Source organism: Gorilla gorilla, chromosome 5, assembly GCF_029281585.2.
Source record: "Gorilla gorilla gorilla isolate KB3781 chromosome 5, NHGRI_mGorGor1-v2.1_pri, whole genome shotgun sequence".
In the NCBI taxonomy this organism is placed as follows: Eukaryota; Metazoa; Chordata; class Mammalia; order Primates; family Hominidae; genus Gorilla; species Gorilla gorilla.
The window spans coordinates 124,825,266-124,842,233 of NC_073229.2; the positions used below are offsets into that span (position 1 = coordinate 124,825,266).

A 16,968-nucleotide genomic window follows, 5' to 3' on the forward strand; every position below is an offset into this window, starting at 1 on the left:
TGAAAGTTGGCTAGAAAGTAACCAAGATTGGATGACTGTCTAGAAAGGGGGATGAACATGACATAAAAGAAAAGGAGTTAGAATTGTTTCAAGCTAATCCTTATCTTGGTGCACTGAATATATGATAAGGTAAACAGAATGAGGAGAGTCAATGATTGCCTTAAACTAGGTACTAAGAAGGTCAGGAGTAAATTATGTTTTGTGCATGAGTTTGAAGTGATCCATGATAAAGACTTGGGCTTTTCTTCTAAATAAATGGAAAGCCACTGAAGATTTCTGAGAAGGAGAGAAATAAGGGAGACCAGTTAGGTAATCATTGGTAGAACCAATGATTTAAAGATTGTGAAATTGAGAAAAAAAATTAACACTGTTACCTTAAAAGAAAAAAATCAAACAAAAATAGACAGTGGCCATTACTGACTAGAGAAGGAGCTGGCAAAATATGTGCCAACTACCTGTTTTTGTAAATAAAACTTATTGGAAAACTGCCATATCAATTTGTTACAGATTGTCTAAGGCTGCTTGAGCTACAACAGGAGGGCTGAATGAATAGTTGTGGGAGAGATCATATGTCTACAAGCTTAAAATGTTTACTACCTGGTCTTTAAGTAAAATAATCTGTATAGCTGTACACAAGTACAACAGCACAAGCACAAGACCCAATATCAGCAAAATGAAAATATCACAATTTGAAAGAATATGAAAGAAATATACTACAGTTTAAAAGAATCAGAAAAGAGCACTTTGTAAAATTCAGTGCATTTCACTTAAACTGTTTGGAATGGATGATTTTCTAGGAAAATATTGTTACTAATATTTAACCTAGAAGTGACAGAAAACTCTAAAATGATAAAAATAATGAAAGAAAATTTAAGAGTTAAATTTAACAGCTGGGCTTTCAAATTTTTAAAGATGAATTAATTCTAATGCTATTAAGAGACTCTAGAGGACAGAAACAGAACACTTAAACTGATTCTACAAGTGAATATAATGGCACTGATATTAAAACCTGAGAAAGCAGAAAAGTGAATACAATAACAATATCTCTCTTACAAATATTACTCTAAATAGTAAAGAACTTTAGAAAACAGAATTCATCAATGCATTAAAATAAAATGCCACAACTAAGTACTCTTCAACCCCAGAATGCAAGGGCATTGTACTTAATATGTTAACATATTTAATAATTCAAAAAAGAAAGAACATTATGATCATGTGCAGACATTGAATTTTGACAAAAGGCTACATTCAGTCCTGATGATTAGAGATGACAATATACATCTGAAACTGTGCTTAATAATAAACATACAGAGTATACTAATTAAAATTAGGGAGTAGGCAAGGTTGTTTGCTATCAGTCTATTGATGTTCTAGACAATACTAGACATGAGAAAAAAAGAATATAAATACTGAAAAGGTATAATTATAAATTAATTATTTGTTGTAGATAAAGTAAGTGTTTATTTAGAAAACTGGGTACTGACTAAAATATACTAAATAAAATAAAAGAATTTGGAAAGATGACAGTCTCAAAAATTTAATATTTTTATAAAAGTATTTCTTTTATGAAAACATTTTTCTTTTCCTTAATATTATGTAAAATATTTTTTATATTACATATTTTCTAAAAATGTAAAGAAATATATTTTTCTTTTCTTTCATTTTAATATAAAGTATTAATCTTTAATATAAAAATATATTTTATAAAAAGACATATATACACTATATATATATACACAGACAATAACTCATAAAATAAGTGGAAAAAATCACTTTTATAACAGCAAAAACAGAAATAATAAGAGATAGCCAAGATCCATGTAAAGTTTTATAATATTGCTGAAGAACATTCAAGAAATAATAGATTTAATTTTGAGACAGGAAAACTTGATTTGGCAAAAATACCATTTCTCATTAACTTAATGTGTAAAATCAATGCACTAACTTAACTAAAATATGAACATGATTTCCTGGAGGGAATACTAAAATTCATCCTGAAAAGTAAGGCTGAACATTTATCCAGGAGAAATTCTACAATTGAAGAATAATCAGGATGTTTAATCCAATCAGTTATTGAGAATTCTATGAAAACAAAATAAGTAAAACAGTTTGATAAAAAAGAAGAAAAAATAAGATCAATGACACAGAAGAGAAATTTCAGAAATGACTCAAGTAAATATGAGAATATTGTATATTAATTTTTTTAATCAACAGAAAAAACAGTATTTAGAAAAAGATGATGTGCCCACCACTATCTGGAATAAGTTTCAGAAACATCAAGTATTTAATAATAAAAATAAAATATAAGGCTTGAAGAAATCACAGATGAAGTAGGTGTATGGCTTTTATATGCAACACATAAAACCCAGAAACCATAAATAAATTTACAGAATTTCTACATGGTAAAAAAAATCATAAACAAAAATAAACATCAAGGGTTTAACAGAAAAAGTTTATGTAACCTATATGTACTAAACATGCAGTTTAGTACACAATGGGCCAAGATTATGAACAATTTAAAGAACAGGAAATACAAATAGCCAATGTAAAAAATGCTCAGTTTCACTCATAATTAAAGAAATGCCAATCAAAATAATAATGAAGTACCATTTTTTGCCTGTTAATCTGTGATAAACTTAAAAACGTTAACACTACCCAGTGCTGGCAAAGTTATGTGGGGGGTAAAGCACAGTCTTTCCATGGTATCCATGGGGGATTGATTCAACGAACACCTTCTCTTCCCCTGTAGACACCACAAACCATGGATGCTTAAGTCCCTTATATAAAATGGTGTGATATTTGCATACAATTTACACTGTCTGCCTGTATACTTTAAATCATCTCTAGATTACTTATAATACCTAATACAATGTAAGTGTTATATAAGTAGTTATACTGTATTGTTTAGGGAATAATGACAAGAAAAAGTCATCTGTGCATGTTCAGAACAGATACAAATATCTTTTTTCCCCCCCAAATTCTTTTAATCCACAGAAAAGTCATCTGTGCATGTTCAGAACAGATACAACCAACTTTTTTCCCCCCCAAATTCTTTTAATCCGCAGTTGGCTGAATTCATGGAACCCATGGACATGGAGGGCCATCTGTAACAACTGCTGGAGGAAGTATAAATTGGAACAATATCTCCAGTAGGCAGTTTAGGGCCACTCATCAAAATTTTAAATGCATGTAGTACATGACAAATAAATTTCACTGCTACGAATTTTTCTAACGTATATCATTGCAAGAGTAGGAGCGAAAATGTGTACTGCAGCATTGTTAACAATAAAAGGTAACTGGAAACAACAAAAGTATCCATCAATACAGGATTCCGTAAATAAATTACTGTAATATCCACATTGTGACATATTATACAGTTGCAAAAAGAATGAAACCCATCTTTCTGAGTTGATTTGGAAAGACCTCCTTGTTATATTACTAAATGAAAAAGAAAAAGACAAAAAGGTGTATATAACATGATGCAACTCTTTTGTATTAAAACATATACCCATGCACACAGGCAAACACACAATGGTTGTTGTACAAATCTTTCCTCAAAAGAAATGTAAGAAGCTTTTTAAAAGAAGTTTTATTTGGAGAAATGAAGGACAAAGAGATGGTTAAGACCATAAATTACGGAGCTAAACTTGTTTACTATAAGATGCCTGCTGCTTTCTAAAGCATCAGAAAAATCACTGCTTTTTCTACTCGGTTCTCCAAAGCTAGCACTACACGGAGCCCAGGTTTTGCTACTGTCTGAATAACTACAGAGATATACTTTATCTTGTTCACATTTTGTGAACAGACGATTTGGATTCTCCACAGAAGCCATTTGAGATCCAATACTATACTCACTGGATAAAGTGTTCTACACATGGAAATCCAGCACAAAAGAATACCAGCTGTGAAAAGGTAAAGGAAGTAAGGTATGTAGTTTCAGAACTGTCTAAGTTTGGTTTCCTCTGACTTAATCTTTCCAGTTTTCACAAGTGAACTTTCCACACAGGGCTTTATAGTCAGTAAAACTCAAACAGAATGGGCAACCGCTAAGATAATCCATCAGCACAAGTAAGGCATTATATTCCTTTCCCCCAGTGAAAGCATGCAGAACTTCTTTCCACGACTTTACATAACGTTTTCCTACTCATGAGAGAAAAAACATAATGTCAATGCTTTTAAAAATAAGGTAAAAATGTGACTATTTCCCAACATTTACTTCTAAACTAACACAAATACATGATTAAATAACATGATTTTTAAAAAACTGGTAGCAAGCAACTGAGGGTATTACATCTGGTCCTTGCCTAGATTAGACTCATGCCACATAGTTGCCATCTGCCACTCCCTGTCACTATTTACATTTTAGTCATCTTGATTTGTTTTTCTTATTTGCTTCAATGTGCATTTTTTTATGTCAGCCTTTTCTTTGAATTCTTTTCTGTCCTCTTTTGCTTTGTCAACTCCTAGCCTTCAGATCAGCTTAAATGTCACTTTGTTGGTCAACACCATCCTCTAACACCATGGGTCTAGATCAGATTCTCTAACTCAATTTTTTCTTAGCACTTTATCCCTCTTTATTATTTATTTCAAATGTAATTAAAATCAATTATTTAATTAGTTGTTTAATCTTTCTGTCCTTCCAGAATATAAGCTCCATAAGCATATAGGGAGGACTACTTTTTCCTCCCTAAAAATATTTCCACTTCTAATTAAAGCAAATAATACTAGTCTACATATAATACCTGGTCTTACCTCCTTCTAGGAGTCTTACTGTATTGCCTGGACTGGAATATAATTTCCCAGATCTCATGTAGTAAGGGTACTAGATGATAAAGTCCATTCTGCTAATTAAAAGTATTCAGGCAAGATCTGGATGATGGAAATGAAGAGATAACTATCTCTTGTTGTGTTTTTGTAGCAAGCAAGATTTTGGAGACAGAAGGGTTGAAAGTTTTAACAGATGTACTATACATTCAAAATTTGGTTTTCTAGTGTGTTCACGAATGTTGGAAGGCATCTGTAGTAATAGCTGTGGCTTTTAAACTGCTAATCACCATCATGTAACTGGTTGTTAAATTCAAGATCTGTAGTAGTAGCTCTGGACTTCTACTCCTCTGATTTTACCAAATTACTAATAAGTACCTAATTTCTTATATAAATTCTTTTTTATTTAAAATGTACCTAGAATGGTTTCTGTTCCTTTTACTAAATCATAACTGATACATGTGTCTACTTCAATTCACTATAAACAGGTTGACAGCACTTTATTTATATTGATACCCAATGATCTATTAAAATGACTGGTAACCAGCTTACACTGAGTAAATATTTGCTGAGTGATCACGACGAAAAACAGTTTAAGGCTTATGTGTATATAAACAAGTCACAATCACCCAGACTAGCCTAATCCCAATAACTAATTTCCATATGTTATTCTGATTGTGTTAATTATGCACTTTAACTTGGGAGAAAGAAAGTGCTATTTGCTCTGTTTCATGTCATATTCCTTGAAAGATGATCCTAGTTCCCATATGGGCTGTCCTGATTATTAATAGAAATAAGTTGGCATTCCAGAGAGAGGACCCTAATTAGAAAAAGATAAATCTCATCTAAAATTGCATTATTTTAATTCATTTGGCCATCTGTAAATAAATAGAAAAATTAAAAACATTAAATCACAACATGAAATATGTTTTTGATTTTAAATTTTATCATTACAAATCTCTCTACCCCTAGGAATTTATAACATTATTTATTAATCTGATGTCTTTAGAGTGCTTCCTCTACTCAAGTATTTTCAAGTGAGTGAAAAACAACATTCTAATTAACATATTTTTGTCAAAACAGCATGATTCCTTAACAAGATGTATTAATTTATTGTAAGAAATTTATTCTATGCTTCTAAAATGCATCTTAAAGCACAGAAACAAAAATAGCCACAATCAAAATTTCCTTAAAAGGAATAACAAAAGAAACAAGGATAAAATTTCAATGCTATTTACTATGTTCTTTAAAAAGAGTCTCACTTATTCAAAGTGAACCACATGTTAGACTACACTGAAATGAACACATGGGCCATAACAATGTCCCTTGATTGGAAGAAAGTGAATCCTACTTTTCAGTACGTGAATTTTGGTCACACAACTTGACTCTTCAACAATCTTCAATAGCTTCTCACTGCATATAAAGTCTAAAAGCCTAGGCATGGAATTTAAAGTCTTCCATTGTCTGACCATGCCTAGCCCTCCATGCACCTTACATTCCTGTGAATAAAGAACATTCTTATTCTCCAAATAAACCCAGAGTTTTCCTTTGCCTGTGTTCTCTTTCTTCTCTCTTTGGAATGTCCTTTCCCTGTTGCTGCCTATTGAAATTTAAAATTACTGGCTTGAATTAATCTGCTTCTCTTTTATATTTCCTCTGAACTGTTTAATCTTGGTGTATATTAACTTTTTCTTTTAATCTTTCCTTTGAAAAATTCCCAGGTTTAGAATTTCAAAGTTAAAAGGTCTGGAATAAGAGCCTTGGCTTGGCTTTTAAATCTATTATCAAAATTTTTTTTTAAGTATTGAATTGATCAATACCACAGAAAATCTTCTCAAATCATCTTCAGAATTGGGTTCTATTATGTTTAGATTTTGATAATATATTGATGAATATATATTACATAATTTTTTAAGAAATTTTTTTCATCCAAAGTTTGTTTGCCCACTTTATTTCTTCTTCTTGCTTATTTTCTTCCTGGAAACTTCATGTTTTAAGTTATTAAATTTAATAAGTGTACATATAAAGAGGTAGATATTAACTGGTCTGTTGTTGCTGTTCCTAATATTTCTTCCACCAACCTGCTTACTGCTTTTTACAATTCAATACTATTTTTTATTGTTCCAAAGCATTAAGTTTAATTTTTGTCTCATCTATTATTGTTTTAAACTGTTATCTTCTTTCTCTTCAAAACTCATGGGTAAACATTTACAGAATATCTACCATGTGTTAGGCAAGGTATATGTTAGCTTATTTATTACAGAATTTTTTTTTTTTTTTTTTTTTTTTTTTTTTTTTTTTTTTTTTTGAGACAGAGTCTCCCTCTGTCACCCAGGCTGGAGTGCAGTGGCGCGATCTTGGCTCACTGCAACCTCCGCCTCCCAAGTTCAAGCGATTCTCCTGCCTCAGCCTTCCCAAGTAGTTGGGACTACAGGCATATGCCACCATGCATGGCTTTTTTTGTATTTTTAGTTAGAGACAGGGTTTCGCCATGTTGCCAGGCTGATCTCAAACTCCTGACCTCAGGTGACCTGCCCGCCTCGGCCTCCCAAAGTGCTGGGATTACAGGTATGAGCCACTGCAACTGGCCACAAAAATCTTAAAATATAGGTATCATTGCCACTTTGTATGTGATGAAATGTGGCTTGAGGATGTTAAAAAGGCAGAGTGTGTGAATCAACATTAAAACACAGGTTTGCTTAGATCCAAAGTTTTTATTCTATATGAGGTTACCTCCCTTTGAAAACAGAAAAGTCATGCTCCCAAAAATGCAATTAAGCAAACAGTTGTTTTTTTTTTTTACAATTTTGTTTGATTTTATTTAAAAAATACTAATAAACTTTTGACATCCTATGTGGTGGTAACTGACAGTAAAATTACTATATTAGCCTCCAAGAGGAAAAGAGGTTAAGATATGGCAGGGAAAGAATAAACTCTGTGAAGATGATATTTTGCATATATTTAAAGCAAAAAACAAAAGTAAGAGAAAGAGGGCTATTAACCATCCCTGCTACTACTAAGTCTGTTATGCTATCTTTAGTTAACAGATACCATCTCGAAAGAGACGATTCTAATCTGGGCCATACTGACACCGAAGCTGCTCATGCAAAATTAAAGCAAGCTGTAACAGTAAGCATCAGATAACTAAATCAAATTGGCATTAATTCCAGTTGCCATTGATTTAGGCAAAGACTAAAGCTGAACTTATAAAAACAAGGAAATGATTGACAGATCTACATAATAAAAAGTCAGAAAATTATACTTTAAAGCAGCTTGAGGATACATATTACTATTGGATTCTTCCTCTTTTTATAACTTGTTCAATAGATATTTTCAATAACTACAGACACAAGGCTTATTACGTGGTAGAAATTCTACCTAAAAGACAAACTCTTAACATCACTGATATATGTAAAGATACTGAACTCACATCAGGGCCATAAATCAGAAACATACAGTAAAGGGATGGGTGGGAATACTCAATCCCTGTGAGAACAGTTAAAGCCTGTTAAAAATTTGTCCCTAACAGAAAAATTTGATTTGATTGAGATCTCAAGTAAAACAGAATCTGAAAATTCTAACTGAAGGATTCATTTAACTTAAAATTAAAATCACAGTGAAAAACAATGGCTTAATAACGAAAATATATGCATCTTTAATTATATACTTAATTTTTATAAATATAAACTGCTGCTATTCCTTGAGGTATGTTCTATTTTATAGAAAACAGTGGTTTCTTAAGACACAATCTTTGAGGGGGAGAGTATACAAGTAATAAATATATAGGGTAAATTAAGAAAATTTTATCCATATTGTTTATTATCCTTTTGCCATTTTAAAATTTAGTTACTAGTATATATATTTTCTAAAAATAGATTTCTATGATAGGTAAAGTTTTATCATTGTTCAGTTTCCAAAATAATTTCATACATCATTCTATCCGTTTCTCATAGTAAATAACTAGAATAGGTATTATTTACTCCATTATTATTCCATTTGAGAGAAGAGAAAGTACGTTTCAGAAATGTTTAGATGTCCAAGGCCACAAACCTTCTAGAGGTAAAATCACAACCAGACCTTTTTGTGAATGTGTCCTGTTGGTTTGGGCATCATTTGTACGTCCTGAGATATTCCTGTGCCCAGGGAGAGCCCCAGGCTCCATTTCTAAAGGTTAAACTACTCTTGGGAGACTTTCCTTTCCTTTCCCTACATTCTTGTTTCAGTGGACAAATCTGGAAATATAGGTAGTTTTTCCCTTGGGGGTGACTTTGATATTAAAGATCAATATTATATGAGAAGTCCTGAGGTGTAACTGTTACTACCAGAGAGAAAAGACTCATTTCAGTTGCAGCTAAGGCATAGAAATAGCCTTATTACAAGCAAATGTGTGTGTGTGCGTGTGCACGCACACACACACACTCACACACACACACACACACAGAAAAGGAGGATTTTCTTAATGGAGTTTTGTTATTTACACAAATAAAAATACATTGTGTTAAATGAAACTGTAAAGAAGTGCTTTTAAAGATCTTAGTAAGTCAGGAATTGAGGTGATTACATTAAACACTTAGGGGTAAAGCATCACTGTGGCATGGTAGGGATTTAGCCATGTAACAGAAGGCATGAGGCTAAATTTCTATGTACTGCTGTAGCAAATTTACCTTCTAATTAAATTTTAATGTTTTGGGTTCTTAATTTCCCATTTTTCAAAAACATGGGAAGAAATGTCTCCCACCATGATGATAACAGCTCCCTTGAAATTGCTAGAATGTTAATACCATTTAAGTTCAAAGGCACTTCAAGAAATATGAAGGAATGTACTACTAGCACTAGAAGAATACTCTTAAATTCTAGAGCTTTGAGAAAATATTGAGAAAGATGACCTTATCTTTTGTTATAATATGCACTGTGGAGGGTTTCACTCTTTAAAATCTCTCTTTAGGAGAAGTGAGGGATATAGTTAGGTTGATGAAATGTTCTTCTATTTTATTAAAAAAAAAAAAAAAAAGACCCCATGCCCTAAGGTCTTCAGAAAGCTCCAGATTGGATTTGATCTGTTTGCTTTTGAACAAATAGGACACAGTGTAGTGAAAATGGTGGACTTTGGAGTCAGACTGGCTCAAATCATGGCCTCACTACTTAATATGAGATTCTCTGTGAAAATTATTTACTTTCTCAGTTTTTGTTTCCTTATCTGTAAAATGGGAATAAGAATCTTAAAGGACAGCACAATGGTACAGGTCAGATGAGAAAATTAAAGTGAAACATCTATTATAATGTCAGTCTCAGAGGAATAAAGGCTAAGAAAAAAAGTAATTCTGGGATACCTACTATCAGACAAATACTCTATGAAAGGCTGGGAATATAAGGGTGAGTAGGACAATGTTCTTAATAAATGTGTGTGCAATTCATTCTTCTTGAAAAAAAAAGTCCAATAATAGTTGGATCAGGAAAAAAATCAAGTATAATAAAAATATAAAAAAGCTATAATAAAAATGACTAGGGATTTTCAAGTCTACCCAATTGTATCAAAACTTTCCGTTTCTCTGTTATTTTTCTTCCAGCATAGTGATCTGTGAATTAGTGCTTGGTGACATTGCCTTAAATAAACATCATTTTAAAATATCTCCATATAAATTATTATAATATGCTCTAGAATATTTCATACTATATTTGATTTACACATATGCCATATCAAGGGATAATACCAGCAATATCATAGATTGTAAGGATTGAATGAGTTATATAAAGTAATAAAAACAATGCTTGACACCAGTGACCACTTAATAAATGTTAAGCTTTACAATAACAACAATTAAATAATAAACCAGCATTATTTAAATTAACAATAGTTATCTGAATTGAGATGGATAAAGAAACCAGAAATCCACAAGGTGGCTCTCAAGGCTTGTCTTTTAAACAGCATAGAGTTGTTTTGTATTTCCAAAGAAATGAAACAAGACTTATGAATACCAACTTGACTTTTCAAAGACTCTCATAAATTCATGATTAATAAATAATTGGAAGGACACAAAGCTGTACAATCTGTACAATAAGTGTTAGGTAATAAAAGTAAAAAAATAGAAAATGAATAAATTTTGTGTTTCTAAATTGAAAGAGACTCTGATGTTCAAAACAACTGACATCAGCTTAACATAGAATTTAAAATATCAATATAAAATGGTGAAATTTATAGTACAGTCACAATTAAATATATTTTACTAGGATAATAAATATAAAAGGGCATAGCACAATGTCTGGCAGCTAGCAGCTGTTCGGTAACCAATCAGTTAAATCTTACATTATATATATATATATATAAAATTTAAAGTTACTATCATTTTATGCCACCAGATTTTTTATTTCATAATTTATTTTCATAGCTTTAAATCAGGAAGTCAGCATACTTTTTCTGCAAAGAAACTGAAAGTAATTTACAGTAGCTATCACAACTACTCTATTTTTCTCCAGTAGTGCAAAAAAAGTCAGACAATAAAGAAACTGGTATGTTTATGTTCTGACAAAACTTTAATTACAAAACAGACAGACATCTTTGGCCTTCGGGCCATAATCTGCCCAATCTTCATGTAAATAATTATCTGATATAGTTAAATAAAACCCGATATAAATCTTAAGATACTACCAATACTCAAATTACCTAGAGGAGTGCTTCTTAAACTATAATGTGTACAAAATCACCTGAGGATCTAGCTAAAATGTAGATTCTGGTTTGGCGAGTCTGGGTTGGGGCCTAAAGGTCTCCCTTTTTAAAAGGATGCAGGTGACCCCAAGACCTTTTTGTCCTTTGAGCATGTGTACACTGAGTAACAAGCTGTTTATAAACTTTTTGGCTCAGAATTCCTTTACATTGCTTAAAAAAAAAAAAAAAGCCCATTTAGGTTGTATCTGTCAATATTAACCTTAGAAATCAAAACTGAGAAATTTTAAAAAAGTATTAATTCTTTAGAAGTACAATAATAAGCCCATTAGATGTTAACATAGGATATGAAATTTAACTGCATTTTATATTTTAACTATATTTTAAAGAGCAGGACTAAGCACTTCAATTATAACCATATAGAAAGGAATGATAAGTGTTATGTCATAGAGTGAAACCTTTTAATAAAAGATCATTAAATCAAGAAAAAAGTCAAGATTATAACATCATAAATCTGCAAAATTAACTTCTTGGAAATTGAGACCGTGGATCTTTCACATATAAAATACCCGGGATATGTGGCATGTTACATGCTTTAGTTCTTGTCCTCTTTGTTTCTTACCTGTTTTTCTGCAAGTACATAGTCATGTCCTTGGGTAGGAAAAAAGAAGGGAATATGGCCACAATTTTTTGCTCTTTCTATTAGAGACATAGCTGTTCTTACAGTGGCATTTCGAGCATGTACAAACACCATCACCTGAAAAAAAGGAAAGCAGTTTATTTAATATTCCAATTAATTAAATTACAGCTTAATAGTAGCCTGGATATCATTCCATATAAACAACTATTAATTTCTCAAAACATAATCACAAATTTACGAATTCTCCAACATATCCCTATTTTAGAACAAAGTATATATAGGAAAAAGACAAGTTAAATAAAATTTAGCTTACAAGTTGATAGAAGTTTGTGGAGTCTATAAAATTTGGAGTTTAATTTGTATGTTTCTCTTTTGAATACATAATTCATTATCATAGTCATGTATTATAGAGACAGCATACAAAAATATTGAGAGCTTTCTCATTGGAAGATTACTACAATCAGTTAAATTTCCAGTTCCATAAAGATGTTTCAAGAAATTGAAAACAATAAAGAAAACTCTTCCTTGGACAAAATCATGTCTAAGAACAATCACTTAAAATACAAAGGTTAGGGGACTGCTGGAGATAAAAATGCTTCTGTAGAAGTACCTGGAATTCTCTGTGCAAGCCTTCCTGTGGAATTATTCATGAAGTGACTGGGGATATCTGAACTAGGGGGAAGGTGTGTGCCTGAATGCTGTGTCAAGAAGTGGGGAAAAAATGCATCTTCAGGGACAGTCACCAGGCACGTGTGAATACAACTGAAGAGAATAAGGGAGTCTTTAGCAGCCTGCCTTTGCTCCCTGTCAGTACCTGCCTTCTTTCCTCTGTAAGTTTCTTCTTTGGCCTCTACCTTACATCAGAATCAGCTCAACCCCAGCATTCCCAAAGAGCCATTAGTATGATAAAAATTATTTTCTCACATAGACTACTGCTCTTTTTCAATTTTATCTGGTGTGAATAAAAGCAACTTTACATTGTTAACAATCTGGAATATAAAATCTAAAGATAGTAAGTGTGTGTGCAGTAAATAACTTAAAGACAAGTTCCCCTAGCCCCTGCTTTCAACTAAATTCACACATCTAAATCTCTGGAATCACTAAGGTATTCTGCTTAGGCCTGAAGCAACTTGGATGTCCTAATCCTTGCACCTCTTCTCAATATCTCCCCTGTACTCCTCTGTTAGTTACATTTTTCTGGAAGTTAAAACTTTGATGTTTTTTGCAGGCTATACATTTAGGAGGATATTCAAGAATTGTATCTAGTCAGGGAATTGATAGGCTCATGTGAGCTGACCTAAGTAAAAGAGAGGATCATTTTGAGGACTAACAGAAATGAAAAGGGGAATGAGGTCTGGGATTTGACCAGAAAGGAGACAGGGTGACACAAAGACATCTATACTTCTATAGAGGTATCTCTATATTTAAGCCATAGTAATCTTATGTCTATAAACTTGTCAAGGTAAGTGTTCCACATATGAGATGTTTATTAAAATTCACAGTAAAATCTCAGATAACAATCATTCAAGAAACTGGAATGCTTAAATAACTAATATTATTTTAGGTACATTCAAAGTAAAGGAGAACAGATAATTTGTAGAAGATAAGAAGTTCCTCAAAACAAAGCAAAACAAAAAAACCCAAAATGTTTACAGAAAAACAAAAAGCACTGCAAGTCATCAGGAGAAATTTAATCAGCTAATTACAGTTACCAAGGGCATAAATCTTGAGATTTCATACTTTATCAGAGCTGTAACTTATTTACTGATACTAATAGGTTTTGAAAGGAAATATGATCATAAGAACATTTTAAGGCTGGGCGTGGTGGCTCACACCTGTAATCCCAGCACTTTGGGAGGTCAAGGTGGGTGGATCACAAGGTCAAGAGATTGAGACCATCCTGGCCAACATGGTGAAACCCCGTCTCTACTAAAAATACAAAAATTAGCAGGGCATGGTGGTGTGTGCCTGTAATCTCAGCTACTCAGGAGGCTGAGGCAGGAGAATCGCTTGAACCTGGGAGGCAGAGGTTGCAGTGAGCCGGGATTACGCCACTGCACTCCAGCCTGGCAACAGAGCGAGACTCTGTCTCAAAAAAAAAAAAAAAAAAAAAAAAAAAGAATATTTTAAAAAGAGTACACTAATAGAATTTATTTCAGAAAGTTTGCAGGTACTGGGACATTCTGTTTTCCTTATTTTTCAACTAAAGAAAACAAATCTTTTGATTTTTGATAGGCTCTCTAGCTTTCATGGGCAAACATCTTTACTTCATAGCATGTTAAGAACCGCCACATAGGTTCAAATTGTGATATTTTCGTAATGACTGATAAACACTATTTAATGCTAAGATAGAAAATTCTGTTACAATAATGCACTGCTGAAGATTCATCAGTTCAGAATTTGTCCAGTTCTATCATTCTATCTCTTGCAAATGGTAGGGACATTTCCATTGTAAGTTTCTTTTTAAAGAGCAAGGCAAATTTTTTTTCTCTAATATAAAAATAAATTTTACCACCCAGAAAACCTCATTAACCCCCAAAGTAAATTGTAAGAAAATCGGAATTAAAATGAAGTTTTTTTTGTAATTTATTTATTCATTCATTCATTCATATGTTTCTAAACATGCATTAACTACCAAGTCCTGATAAAACTGCCATGAAAACGAGAGACAACGCCCCTGCCCTCATGGAGATGAGAATCTATTATGATGAATTAAATAATCACAAAATATTTTTTACTTGATAAATATTTACTAGGCATGTATGTGTAAAATAGAGTTAAAAAATAGTGATGAAAATAGACAAGCTGTGGTCCCTTCCATTAAAAACCTGTACAATTTAAGGAGAAAGATAAAATTGTACACATAACTTAGGCAGTTGAACCAAAGAGAAGATAACATGTGGATAACGTGGGAACCCTAAACATGGAGCCACTTGGTTTTCTGCATTCATCCATCCCAAGATATTTATGCAGTTCCTACTATGTGCCAAATACTGTACCAAGTGCTTAGTACAGCACCAGGGATACTATGATAACTATGTTTCAAAGCTCTAAATTCATACATTACTGTTACAGGGAAAAAATCCTCTGATAATCATTCCTATCATTCCAAGATTAAAGTTGCATAAAGGAGGCTACAGTTGTATTTGGAATATTTAATTTTGTTATTTTTAGTGTGTTAGCTTGAAGGAGTACATTCTCTTCTAAGGTTTCTCACAGTGAGACCTAGGGACTATTACATCTGAATCACTGCTGCTGCTTGTTAAAATAGATTTCTGGGTCCTCCTTTAAAGCCAGCTGAGTAAGGATATCTAAGGGAGGGGTCTAGAAATTGAATGATTAACAACTACTGAAATGATCACAGCATTATTGTGTGAAATTGGTTAATAATTACTACCAACTTAATTTTCCCCTCTGAAGCTGAAAGAGGATTAAAAGGTAAAATAAATAAAACCACTACTACAAAGATGTTTTGAGAACCCCCCTAATAATATCTTTATTTACCTATACATATGAAATATCAGGAAATTTTAAGGTATTTTATATAACTAATAAGCCCCAACATTATTTTCCAGATGGGGTTTTTATAATGCTACCAGATTTCTATTCTCCATAATTCAAATGCCACATTATGTAAATCCTGTTGAATTAGCAGATATGGAGAACATAAGGGAAAACAGAATACAACCTAAATCTTCATTAATTATTTCAGTCTTACTTGTCAACTTTTCATTTTGCAAATCATTTTCTACTGCAGCCAACAGAAATATTAGTTACAATTTAAAGTAACAATTTCATTTTATTAAGGAATCCATCATGTCGTGTTAAGTAAAATAAACCCTTTTTTTTTAATTAAAAATTTCATGTGTTGAAGCTCAAATTGAAGTCATTACAAGGTTTTGGGTCTCTATAAACACACCTGATTTTATGGTTTGCTAATTTGGTTAATTAACTTAAATAGACTCATATGAAAATCACAAGTAATAGGACAGCATTGTTTCCTTTGACAGAAATAACTCCAAATTAATATTAGAAACACTTTTTGGTAACTGAGCAACAGTTAAATTGGTGTGTGTCATTAAAATAAGAACAGAATAGTAAGATTAAGTCAATAATGATGGCAAATTTAGATTTTTATAAAACTTTATGCTTTTGAGTTTTTTAGGTTATGCATTTAAAAATATTTTATATACTTATTTTTAGTTTCAAAAGCCATTTCTTCATATTGTTTTATTTTTATTATGGAAAAGTTCACATAGAAACAAAAGCAGGCAGAATGTGGTCATAAACTGCAAAAGCCTTTTATATTTAAAATACATGATGGAATCATTCCCATACTTGGGAAAAAAAAAGTACATAAATTTGAGTTCTGGTCCTGTTATTTGACTTGTCAAAGAAAGTGTTCTTCACATTGAGATGCTGATTAAAATTAATAAAGGAGTAAAAGCTCAGAAAATAATGATTCAAAAAACTGGAATGCTTAAGTAACACATAGTGTTTCAGGGTGTATTCAAAGGAAAGAAGGACATATTATTTGAAAAAGATCTGAAAATTCTTCTTTGGAGTACTGCTAAATATCAGTGTGAGTTAGAATAAATTGTTTAATCTCTTCAATTCTTATTTCCCCCAGAACACAGATAAAGAGTTACAATGTATCACAGGATTACTATAGGAATCAAAGGATATAATGTAAGGGAAAACACTGTGTTTAGTAAAATGGTGGCTCTAAAATTTTAGAAAGCTTCAAAATCACCTGGCAGGCTTGTTAAAAACACAGATTGCTGCTGTTTCCCCCAATCCCCTTCCTGACTATATAGGTCTGGGGCAAGCCACGAAACTGCATTTCTAATGAGTTCAAAGATGCTAATGTTATTGTCCACAAACTTTGAGAGGCTCTGTCATA

General features: G+C 32.1%; 1 protein-coding gene across 2 annotated transcripts in view; it reads right to left on the reverse strand.

The window, feature by feature from the left end:
• The window catches only part of ASCC3 (activating signal cointegrator 1 complex subunit 3), a 382,658-nt gene that overhangs the window by 168,359 nt on the left and 197,331 nt on the right, over positions 1-16,968 (reverse strand). For both annotated transcript variants that reach the window (XM_004044455.5, XM_055391435.2), the window contains one exon: positions 12,048-12,182. In XM_004044455.5, coding sequence (XP_004044503.4) covers positions 12,048-12,182 — 135 coding nt within the window. The remainder of the gene's footprint in view (positions 1-12,047; positions 12,183-16,968) is intronic.